The 13,814-nt window shown below is 32.3% G+C and overlaps 2 protein-coding genes across 5 annotated transcripts in view; one reads left to right on the top strand and one right to left on the bottom strand.

Moving 5' to 3' along the window:
• Dnc (phosphodiesterase dunce) overlaps window positions 1-13,814 on the bottom strand; it is a 324,716-nt gene that overhangs the window by 206,674 nt on the left and 104,228 nt on the right. The window lies entirely within an intron of this gene.
• LOC140671096 (uncharacterized) lies at window positions 485-2,503 on the top strand. The gene is made up of 2 exons (XM_072902156.1): window positions 485-617; window positions 1,095-2,503. Exons 1-2 carry the CDS (start codon window positions 603-605, stop codon window positions 2,373-2,375), a joined length of 1,296 nt encoding a protein of 431 aa, XP_072758257.1. The 5' UTR covers window positions 485-602; the 3' UTR covers window positions 2,376-2,503.

Genomic DNA, 13,814 nt, shown 5'->3' with positions numbered 1-13,814 from the left:
CATATTTTTAAATACATTGCAAATAAGACAATTCGTGTCATTTTAGAGCACAAAAAAAATGCAGATTTAATAAAAACGGAAGATTCTTTTCTTTCTTAACAATAAATACGTTATATTATCTCGTATTCATCCCTAAAGAACATTTTGTCAGATTTTTCGCTTCAGATTCCTCATTCGTTTTGATGCATTACCACATCGATCGATCGATGTGTACTCTCGTCCATTTGCCGACCGCCATTGTGACATCTCGTATCAGTTGGTAAAAGCCCTTTATAAAAAAGAGTGACAGATAAACGGGCGGCGTTATACTGACACCGCTATAGGCGATTACGCACATGTTACAGCCGCGTAATAATGCGGAATCGAAGCCGTTTCGAGAGCAAGTTTGCCGTGGCTCTTGCTGTTACGTCAGATCGGAGAATCGGATGGACCAAGCAAGACTGGCTGCAGAAAAATAATTGGGAGGTGCGCGGATCGCGGAGCAGGGCGTGTTCCCCCTTTCAGTGAAAGTAATCGCATACATTGCGAACCGGACATTTCCTATAAAAACACCGACCAACCGCACTAAAGGCACACTCGATCCGAAACTACCACCAGATACAATGAGGAGCTTCGCGGTAAGTATCAACAAGGATATACGTCTATATGTATACGTCGATGCATAAAGATTATTGCCGTTAATTAATTGCGCGTTATATCTTTTTCTTCAATAGCTCCATTATTATCATTCATATCATCATTGCTTAGAAATTGTTTAAAAAAATTTCAATTTTTTATCCTCCTAAGTAAATTTGCAGTTTTCGTATTATATATAATTGTACAAGAATTTCATAATAGCAATATTAAATAAATAGTGTAATAATCGTGATTATGTTTTGTTTAATTGTATTAATTAATCGATCACTAAGGAATCGATATAATGACAAAATTAAAAATTAATGACGGCATGAGTGTAAAGTCTACCTTAGTTAAAAGTTAATTTTTAGTTGTTTAATATTTGGTTTTATCTTTTCAAATAACATCCCGCCACAAAAACTGCTTTAAAGTGATTTCAGAAATATATCGAGCATTTATTTTGTTTCAAAAACATGCAGATAGTACTATTGGCGACTGCCGTATTGGCAGCCCCCAAGGAGAACCCGAAGAAACAAGATAAACGGAGTCTGTCAGGCGATCTCGGTTATAGTCTGCCTGGTTACGGTCTTTCGAGTTACGGTGGTCTTTCGAGTTATGGCCTCCCGAGTTACGGCTTAGGTCTTTCTGGATATTCAACCGGACTTGGTACAAGATTACTCGGGTCAGGTCTGTCGGGAATCCCCGTAAGTAACAGCCTGTCCTCCGCCTACGCATCCGGACTAGGATACGGACTAGGAACTGTCGGCAGTAGCGGCGTCCTCGTCGGCAGAAGCGATCTCTCCGGGCTGAATCTGGGCGCAGTCCCGGTCTTGCCAAGCCTCGCCCATGCCAAGACTGAGCGCATCACCGGCGTCACCCTTCATCGTGAGGTCCAAGTGCCGGTTCCTGTGCCGCAACCTGTCCCGATCGAAGTCACCAAGCACGTACCCGTTCCGCACCCTGTGCCCGTCAAGGTAGACCGTCCGTATCCGGTCGCGGTACCGCAACCGGTACCAGTCGAGGTCACCCGTCACGTACCTGTCAGGGTTGACCGACCCTACCCGGTCCCGGTGGCGCAACCCGTCGAGGTCCGTGTGCCTCAACCAGTGCCGGTTCCCGTGTCACAGCCGGTGCCCGTTCCTGTCTCTGTCACGAAGCACGTGCCGGTGCCCGTGCCGTCTGTTAGCGTCGTACCATCGACCGTCGGCATCGTACCCTCGACCTTTGGTGTCGTCCCGTCGGCGCCGATCGGCATCGCAACGACTGGTCTCTCATCCGGACCTCTTCTCCTGTCATCCGGACTGTCATCCGGACTGTCATCCGGATACTCATCCGGACTTTCATCCGGACTGTCATCCGGACTGTCATCCGGATACTCATCCGGACTTTCATCCGGACTGTCATCCGGTTACTCATCCGGACTGTCATCTGGACTGTCATCCGGATACTCATCCGGACTGTCATCCGGACTGTCATCCGGATACTCATCCGGACTGTCATCCGGACTGTCATCCGGATACTCATCCGGACTGTCATCCGGACTGTCATCCGGACAACAAATCGTCGATCTAGGATCCAGCCACTTGGAATCTATCTCGAATTTGGGTAGCGGATTTAGCGGCTTAGAGAGTGACCTCGTCTCTGGCAGCGTCGTCAGCAGCGGACCCACCTTAGGATCCAGCTCTGTGTTGGCATCGGCCGACAGTCTAGACATCGCATCCGGAGTACCGCTCAAGCCAACCGTTTTAAAAAATTGGTAAATTCAAGCCAACAACTTGATTAAATATGTATTTTTAAGGCGTCTCTTGAGTGCAGTTTACGAATTGTACGTGCAAAATACCGATTGTGTCATATATGTCGCTGAATAAATTTTTATTTTTCTACCCTATATATATTCATAGAATAGTTATTTGATTATGTAATATTGATTACAGTTATAAAGTTATGCTACGATACACTTTTGCAAACTCCTAATATTTTGTTTTTAGATATTTTTCTTGTTAAATAATAATTATTTATATTTCTTGAACATTTCTCTAATATATATGTATATACATCTTATATTTTTTAAAAGAAAGAGAATTCTTATCGGTATTTTTCTAGTCTTATAATTTAGACATGCCTTTATAAATTTTATGAACAAAATAAAGAGAATAAAAAAAAAGTATTTTGAACATTTCCTGTCCAGTGAAAAAAAAGAATGCAATATTAAATAATCTCAAGGGTATATAATCATGTATAGCAGTGCAAAATACACGATAAAAATCCGAGCAATGTATCGGTATTAAAATTCCAATAGTCTCAACAACTCAATTTCATTATTTTCAATAAAATAATATTTGTGGTACTTTTTCTTAAATAAATCACATTTATGTCTATTGTTTGTTCGTAAAGCTTGTAAATGCAATATGCATTCATTAAAGGTTCCTTAAATTACGGGAGGATTTAGTTGACTAATATATTAAAATTAAAATGCTAAAGTATACTAAATGTCATCATTTACATAGCATCCATGTTCTTGCTACAAAATCAAAGGGGAATTGTTTCTGTGAATGCACAATACATATAATAAAATCGATACAATTGACTATCACGATAGCTTAATTAGATGACGTCACGAAAGTTTTTTCGTGTCACGTAGTGCTTGCAAGCCAGACACAAAGTAGAGCGTTGTAAATAGATAAAAAAATCGATTTCTTAGTCAGTGAGGAACAAGAGAATAACAAAAGTATTGGTTCGATTAAATTATAATATTTAGTTTTATTTCATACTTATTTAAATATAAATTTTTTGGTCTGTATAAAATAAAATTACATAAAATTTACAAGGGCATTTAAGTAAATAAAATACCTGTCATAAGAATACAGATTTTCTATTTATTGAAATGCACTTTGACAACATAAATGCCAAACTCGTGAATTTATGCACACATCAGAGCATCTATGCCCTGACATGCGTTTAAATTAATGATATGGCGCACTCTTATCACTGTGTGTATGTACATTATTTTATTATACAGTTGTTATTGCTCATTCAGTAATAATCTTAATATATAGAAAAAATATTTTCAAGGCTAATGAATTAAATAATTAAAACAAATTTATAAATTTTGATATGAATAAAAAAAGATTCGCTAAAAAATTTGAATCAAATAAATATTAAGATTCTTGCTAATAAGTCAAAATAATAAAAATTTAAATAACAACAATAAAAAAGCTATAATAATAACATTGATAAGGAACGTTTCTGCTCTCCTTATCAATAGCATTATGTCGGTACGATAGATACCTGACAAGTTACCGGTGTGTGTATCAGTACCGACAGTTACAGTCTCTTATCAGCTGTAGTAACTTTGTAAATGTAAAAATTCTGCATATCTAGTAATTTATTCAACATAGATAACCGTTCGGCACAAAAAGAAGTTATCTATATAATAGCTAAACTAGATAGCACTTGAATTATATCGATAATATTCTCTGTAAATTAACAGAAGGCGATATCAAAAATCTTGTTGAAAACTACAACTGATAATGTTGAAAAGTTATTCCTATCTTGTTCCCATATTTTAATATAAAATTAAAATATTAAGAAGAAAATTTCTTAATCATTTTTATCATTTATACACAGTAAATTATCAGATTCTATTATTAAGATCATATAAAAAGTTGGTCAAGAGAGCTTTACATAAAATAATCTATTACACATCTCAAATGATATTTATTATACAATATTAATTATACTAATATTGATTTTTCTTTATATATTTCAATTAAATCTAAAGTTATTTTCAACATTTATTAAATGCCGTTCATCATATCCTAAATCAATATTTTTATTTTACACATTTTACGATTAAAAATTATATAAATTTATCGCTTTTTGTGTCATTGATAAGGAACACTTCTCTGCTTTCCTTATCAACAACATTATGTCGGTACGATGGATACCTGAAGAAGTTACCGATATGTGTGCATCACAGTACCGACAGTTACAGCCTATTATCAGCTGTAGTGACTCTGTATCATAGATATGTATGAATAAACGGAGGATACCCTTGCCGAATACATCCCTGGGCAAGTAGTAATAGGCGATAGAAATAGGGAATGTATAAGCATTCTCTCCTTCTCTTTTTGCGCATGGGCAAATTGTTAATTGCATAGTAGTACTGTGTATACTAGTGCAAGCAGTTTATTTGTTTCTTTATAAAAAAAGTCTCTAAAATGTAATTGTACAAAACAACATGTGCGTAACAGAAAACTTTTTCAGAAATAAATTTTTATTTTACTATAAAATTGATATATAACAACAATTGTTTTCGTACAGAATATCAATTTTAAGTCAAATTTTATTTCACAATTCTAAACATTTTTCTAAATAATTGATATTATATTATTATATAAAAAATTATAAAATTATATAAAAAAATAATTCAGTGAAATTAATGTTTAATTTAAGTGGAAAATTAATTATTTTAAACTCGTTACTTCAATGTTGGTGGTAAAAAAAACTAAATAATAATTTTTATATTTCTTTTTTTCTGATATATAGGTTATCGTTTATAGAAAAAATTTAAAAAATAGATTGATTTTATAAATTCTCTCAAACATGAGCAATCTTTGCGGTAAATTAAAAATGTATTTATTTGTAAATTAAATTTTGATATTTCGTCATATAAAACTTTTATATCAAATACCAACTTGAAATCAGATGTTATAATTATTGGTATACTAAGAGTAGATTTAAATTTCTTTCAAAAAAGATGAAGTGTACAAATATACAATATTTTATTTTCATCTACTGTATATGAATTCATTGAACTCACCAACAGTTGCGTTGTATTTTTTTCGACGATTCGCGTTGTTAATTCTGATACATTTTGAACAATATAATGTAGAAATAAATACAGAAATATATATCAACAAAGAAATTTAACTTATTTCATTTATAAGTAGTTTAATTTTACCAAAAATTTATTTAATATTAATAATTAATAATTGCTTCATAGAAAATAAAAATTATGTAAATCTACATTTTGTCTAATTTAAAATAATGCATGCACGGCTAGACAGAAAGAAGAAGAAAAAGAGAACTTTTACACTTTCTGTTTCTATCACACTCCCATTTAAAAAAACTATGTCATAGATGAATTATACATATATCGTGTTATAAATATTAACGAATCTCTGCTTGATATAATAAAACAATATGCAATATATTTACACAAGATTGTTACTTTAGTTTATTTTGTAATACAATTTAATATATCTTGTTTGCATATGTTGCTTTATCCGATGCATTTGACAAGATAAATTTGATCCATTTAGTCGAATAAACGATTGGTTTTCGTACAAAGTTACGTATACATTTTTTTGTATATATAGACATAGTTTTTCCATTTACGACAAAGCAAAGCGTCGAAAAAAATGCAACGCAACCGTTAGTGAGTTCAATGAATTCATATACAGTAGGTGAAAAAATATTGTATATTTGTACACTTCATCTTTTTTTGAAAGAAATTTAAATTGAAAAGAAAAATATTATTTCGCAAAATATTTCTATTACAATACATTGTTTGCATTTGCATTAATATTGCATCGAATATAGCACTTCGCTGCAAATTTTCTTCCTTTTGCAAAGTTATTCTAAAAAAACGATAGACTATGCAAATATATACCGTATATATACATATGTTTTTTGTACCATATATATATATATATATTTTAACTTCAAATATTTTATGTTCTATTCCAAAACAACTTCTGCCAAAAACAAATCGCTTCGTTGAGATTTTGTATATTCATCTCGATATGATTTGAACTCTATGTAAACTATGCTATTTAGTTTGGGAAAATAGAAGCTGCATGATTTCAGTCACGTCAAACATATTACACACGCAATTTCCATATAACAACGCATGCCTAATTTTCATACAGCAATAACTTTATGTAGAAATTAATCCTCATGTTCAAATACAATAATGCTTGATAATCCTGCAAAATAATACCTAGGAGACAAATAAATATTCAACTATATACAAATTATATAACTTTGATTATTCGGTTCGTCTTCGTTGAAAAGTTTGTTTTTATCGAAAATGTAATCAATATTAAAAATATACAATACAAAGTATCTATATTAAAAAATCTGTATCTATAGATTATAATTTTCTCATAAATTAATAATATATATATTTTTTGCAACTACTATTTGTGTTAACTGATTTTACGATATATGTTTTCAATCTAACACATTTTTCTTTATTGAACGTCATTTCTTATACTTTGACATTTGTGTAACTGCTGCGATCTGCAATATTTATTGTATATTTAATATTACACGAATGTAATGTATATTTAGTAGGGTAAACTAGGGTATGATGGCTATATGGAAAAGATGACCATAGGCTATAATATTTTTTTAATAGTCGCTACATAGATAGTGCGCTTTTTTAGTCATTATCAAAAATAATCGATATTATAAATTAATTTTAATTAATAATTAAAAAAGCGCATTATGTAGCGATTATTAGAAAAACTACAGGCTATGACCATCATACCCTAATTTACTCTATTATTACAAGAGTAACATCAAGAAAATATAATAATAAATGATCTTAGATATTCTCCTGGAATCTCTCTTTAACACATCCTCGAATAATCTAAATTAGATCTATTGACACTGCCATCGCCCTATGCAGGAATAACTTCAAAGGATCATCTTCCGACCCTTCAATGAGAAACTCCACAGAGTTGCTATCAAGTCGATCAAAAACGTATATATCACTTAGAATGATTAATTAATTGCACCCCGATGATTGACAATATTCTGTGTAGTTCAATATAGTTATTATGGGAGTTAAATCATGACTAGCTCATTTTCGATTAGTGAACGTACTCATTGATTACAGATACATGTCAATTTGACCTATTGATCAGAAATTGCCCATTGTTACAATATTAGCCGTCTTGCTTGTCTCGATAATATGTCCTCGATTAATATGAGATTTGCTCAACGGCTGAGCTATCCTCTTAAATACTAGATCGAATTTTAACTGTTTAATCACACACACACACACACATATATATATTTAATTAACTTATTATATATATTTAATTAACTTATTATATATATTTAATTAACGTTGCAAAAGTGGACATGTAATAGTAAGTAAAAATGTTTTTAATAAATCATTAAAATTAACGTGTACAAATTTTACGTAATTTAAAATTGGAACACTCAAGTTGTACGCTTTCTTTATACTATCGCATATCTTCAACGCAATAAGAATTCTCGAAATTCCTCTCGACCGTCTTCCCTCACCGAAAATTCCGGAACTTTGTAAAATAACTTTCCATGTGCACTCAGTGCACTTATCGACAAAGCTTTCAAATTAGCCAGCCGTCTGTCGATGTTCGTCGACGTTTTGAGTCGACTACACAGTTAAGGATTTCCACAATTCCGCGAGAAATTTGCTCCTGTAAATGATTCAACAGGAAAATAATACGTGCTCGAATTTTCAAACTCAACGAGAGTGCAGAACAAAAATTTAAAAACCAACAATTTCAAACGTTTGTACAAAAATTTTAAAGCATAGTTAATTTATTAGGAAAGCTTTCCACAATTTTATAGAATTAATAAAAGGCAACTCAATTTTTATATCCTCGTAAAATATGAAATTTAATTCTCTTCTGAAATATACTATTAGAATAAGTAAAACAGTATTTTAAATTTTTATTAAAAATTTCAATTTTATTATAAAACATATTACGTTCGAATTGAAACAGCTAATTAAAGTGTTATAATTTTTATTGTTAATGTCTCTTAAGTATTGTAGTTATGTAATTACATTACATATGTATAATCAAGAGTTATCTCGCGTTAAATTCATGCAATAAATTCACGAGCAGTAACACAATAAAGAGAGAACCGTTATATTCTATGTACACTCAAATCATTTTATATGTATCTTTACCAAATATTAATTGATATTTAATTTGAAAGATATTTTTTAAATATCTCAAAATAGGAATCTAGAATATTTTATTATACATTTGTGTACATTTTTTATATTACATACATTTAAAATAGATCGCTATCAAGATGAATTTACTTTACAATAAATAAATAATAAATTCAAGCTGTAAGAAATTTTTACTTTATGATTATTCCATTATTCATCACTCGATGTCATCTTTTCCTTTTCTTCTGATCCTTTTACTAATCCTTCCTGACATTCACTCGCAAAAAAGAAAATTAATTACAATTGCGTGGAATTTTGTGTGCACAAGAATTCCAATATTAATAAAATGCAGGGCGCACTTTACTATATTGCGATAAAAGAGTAAATACAAAAATTATAATCCGATTCGAAAAAGATTTCAATTCATACTGTTTTATATGCAGCGTGACAATATCTCTTTTGTTAATACTTTGTAAAATTTGCAAGTTAATTATAAAATGTGAAACTATAAACTATCAAAATATATATAATCAAAATGTTATATTGCAAACATAAAATATTATCTATGTACAAATACGTGTACTATTAACAAACAATTATTAGCAGACTTTATGTTGCTTAAAATCAAATAGATGACACATGATATTCTTATGTCTTGTTTATCGCAGGAGTTAATCAATCACATGGATTGATAATCACTAATCGCAAAAAATAATTTCGAAATATAATACGACGGAAGTCACACGCGCTGGTGAGGTCTGTTTACTGTGTGACTGATAACAGAATGACTACCTGTAAAAACGCTATTATGTTTACACGTGGTCACCATAGTGTCAATCGTGTTGCGAGACACATTCTTTAAGAATAATTATATAATTTCTTGAAATATGATGATTCCTTCTTATTGTTTTATTAGCGATTATTATATATTTAATCTTGCGACTGTTTATTAATAGTACACGTATTTTGTGACATTTATACTGGAAATAATGTATTATAACTATGCTTGCAATATGGAATTTTAGTTACATATTTTTTGATGGTTTATCTTAACTAGCTATTTTAGCTCACATAATATTATGCAATATCAGCGTATACAAAAGAGATGATTTGCCACCGCCTATAATGCCTGAATTAAATTGCGTAATTTTTCCGCGTATTAAGCAAATTGTGGTTCTCGTTTTGTGCTTTCATCATAATACAACAAAATACGAGTCGTGATTAATAATATCGAAAATACAAAGTGCCGTGCCGTGTAATTAAACTGTGTTTTTGCGAGTGTGTGCTATAAAGGAGCAGTAAAGAATCAACAAAAGAAAAGAAGAAGGCGACCCAAAGAGTAAGCAATTTATAATTTATTATTCGTTAACTCTGGCATTAATTACTTGTTTTTAATTGTTTCACGATAATAATAATTCATTTAATAAGTTGTTATCGTATAATGCATAAAGTAATTTAGATTTTATTTTAAAAAATATTTAAGATACTTAATAAAATGTGTACATAATATTTGTGTGTATATTTTTATTTATTTATTATTTTAATATACATTGTATGATGTGTTTATTTTAAATACACGCTACAATTGTATAGATTATTTATATAAAAATTAGATTTTTTAATATTTTTTGCACTAATCATTTATTTGAAACATCAATTATTTTACATTGTTTTTTAATTTCGATATATTTGTATTTTATAGAACACAACTTGTGCGCGACAAATCCGCTGTTGTAATCTTTCGAGTTAGATAAAGGCAGATCAAATTTCCATGAATAATCCATAGGAGATATAACTAAATTCGACAAGTTAATAGTTTGAACACTACAAAAGCAGTTACGAAAATTAGCTCGTAAACAACCCCTCCTCAAGAGATGTGTAGTACTTGACTTTAACGATCTTGAAATTTATGTGATCAACATACTAAGCTTTACGATCTATAAATGATACAGAAATAGACTTCATTGGCTTATTCATTTTTTATTACAACTTTGTTAAAAATTTACGATCGTATAAACCGCGTATTTCGCGATTAATTCACTATTATGATCTCGTGACCACGCCCCACATTCTCATCTCGGACTGTAAATTTCAAAAGCCCGGATAGTTCCGATCGGTCACGATCAACCTATCAGCTCGAACAAACAACCATCACCTGCCCAGTCTTCGCTCACGGACAATAACAAATCTTTCAACCTGTTGAATCGACACGAATTGATTGACTTGAATGGTATGTACACGATTACTTTCACAAAAGATATATAAAGAATCGAAGAATAAGGCAAATAAAATAATATATCACACAACTATACTCTTAAAGCTGCAAAAAGATTATCAAAAGACCATATCGCTTTCTAAATTCTCAACGTGCGACAAACCCTATGTTATTATCATGTTAATCGCAATCTCGAGAATCTTTTCATCTCCGATTATGCAAATATATAGCATTCTCGTTCCCGTAATGTGCCTTACGCGCAAAACACCTCGAGGTGCCGTAGACTCTATCCGTAAAATCACGGAGACGAGTTTATCGCGACCATGTTCCTTTGTTCCATCGCGTAAAGTGCAAACGAGCCGGCGGTAAAGCCACTCTTCGAGCGGCACTTAAATTACGGGATTTCCACGGAATACAAAGGAAGTCAGCAAGGAACCACTGTGTCAACGTGTCCAGCATTATCACAGGATCTGGGGGACAATACTACTACTACTACTACTGGTTGTTCGCGACCGCAGAAATGGCGCGGCGCGGCGCGCTGCGAATAATAATTTCACTCTACTTACAGACGATAGCTGCTACAATTACCCAACCACGCTTCGACAAGCTCCCATCGGCTGTAATTTTACGAGTGATTCTCGTAATTTTCCTCGCGATGAATTTTCTTCTCCCTCCGATAAAGATTTCCGTCGGAGTTCTTCGCGGACAATTTGTACTTCGCGAGAGATATTATGTCATCCGATAAAATAATTGAAGACTACGAGAGGAACGAGAAGAACTTACATCATTAACGTGAATATTTTTACTTCATCGAGAAAGAAATAATTATTCAAGAAAATATAAACCTATCGATCTTTCCACGCTAAATACAGATAATTAATATAGTATTACGGAGATGTAATTTAGTGAAAAATAAAATAAAATTTCTTCGCAAAGTAAATATCTAGATGTAATAATTTTATAATTACAGTCAGACGCAGATTAAAGTCACATTTTTATTTTTATTTACAAAATTATTATATTAATGTAAAAAGCCAATTACCTCTTTAGCATGTTGGGATGTTAGCAATGATGATTCCGATATCTTACACGAAATGTCTGAATTGAATGCCAGATAACAACAATCGAACATAACTATAGGCTATCATCAATACAGGATTACCTAAATGTCTAGCTAACGTGCGAGGCTGATATGAATTTATCGCATGACGTATCACAGAGCAACGATGGGTAGTATACATGCGTTTATCAAGACAAGGGGGTGGTATGCTTCTATACTCGCTTGTAATAGCATGCATACATATATTGGTATGGAACTACGAAGCTAGTCGGTTACCGTGACACGACGAAGAGAAACTAAACTGACGAGATAGTTTAATATTTTGTAGAAAACACGGGGAAAGAAAGAGAGAAAAAGGAAAAGAATTTTGCATTTGATTTTAAAATCCCTTAACTTCAAAACACTTTTACTTAACTCACGTTAACAGCTTGAAAAAAAAAACAAAAAAAACTGTAGTTTTATTTTTCCTTGTGTTTTTCTAAAAAATAAACAAAAAGATAACCACTCGCATCAAAGAGCTGAGAATAATTCTTTCATTCTTTTTAACTCGCATGAAATTTTCATATTATACTAAAGAGCTATTATATCGCATGATGAAAATAGAGTGAGGCGTTATATGCAATGTATGTAAATTTTTCACGGACTTAGTTACCTTGTGTGGCCGGCACGATCGGTTTCTATCACCTACGGCTGATGAACTTTGAAAGACTATTTTCCTCGAACGATAGGCAGCCATACTATCGCGTGGGAGACTGCACGTAACTTCGTCAATATCGATGAGTCTACGAGCGACGTCCTGTATAAGTGTTCGTCATCGTATATACATGCATAATAGACACAAACGCGTGTATTATGCATGTATATCGTCGACAAGATTATTATTTTCTACGATCGAGTTTGCCGCCGTTACTCGCTACAAACGCTTCTGCTCCCATGAATGCAGGTTTCTCGATGCAAGCAGGTAATATCTAGCTAGCAAACGCGTACGAGAAAGGCAAAGAACCCATTAAGGTAAGCAACATAATGATGCGGTCACATCGATCAAATGAGTAATTATTAAATTTCAGACATTCCGAAACTTGCGATATAGTAGTACTCCACTTCCTACCCCGAAAATCAAAAGGAAACCTGCAAAAACGCGCATCACACATTTGCAAGAAATTAATTTTAATTAAAAAAAAAAAAAAAAAAAGACTATGACTCGAGGATTATAAAAAAACAACAGCCGAAAATCTATATTTTATATTTGTTTCTTTAGAAAAAAATTAATTATAATTAGGTCGTCGAAAATTAAGGAACGTTGATATTCCGAATACGACGTAGTTTGAAATTGACATTCTATGACAAGAATATTTTAATATGAAATAGATGCATCAATATCTCCACATATGTAATGAAAATGAACATGGAGTGCTGACATAAATCCCTCATGTTACCTTCGTAATCGTGCCGTACATGACGCGACTTAATTAAAGTAACTGTCCTGAATGCATCGTGAATCTATCGACACCCGCGCTATCCGATTCGAGTCAACAACGCATGCAGCCATTCACTTAAAACGATTTCAACAATGATGCATCAGCGGATACAGACGCGTGTGCATGACGCAAAAGTTGGCGATTGTTCGCGATCTACAATTCAAGTTTATACATATATTGAAAACTTCTAACGTTGTTCCTTTGTTCGAGCTTTACAACATTACAACGTCGAGTCAATAGTCTTGAAAAGTCTTTGGAAGCGTCTAGGTTACACTCGCATGGAATTTACAATGTGAAAAGCACAGTTTCTTCATAAAATGTGATAAGAATCGTTATCACACACATTGTTATATAATACCCGCAAAACGAGAAACATTTTCATTATTTACTCACGAATTTTAAATTATTTGCTTTCTAATCGTGATTTATTACAAAATGGGGAATCAATCTATTAAAAAAAAAAAAAATAGCATGTGACATTTTAAA

Source organism: Anoplolepis gracilipes, chromosome 11, assembly GCF_047496725.1.
Source record: "Anoplolepis gracilipes chromosome 11, ASM4749672v1, whole genome shotgun sequence".
NCBI classification, from domain to species: domain Eukaryota; kingdom Metazoa; phylum Arthropoda; class Insecta; order Hymenoptera; family Formicidae; genus Anoplolepis; species Anoplolepis gracilipes.
This window is presented reverse-complemented; position numbering and strand designations above follow the sequence as displayed.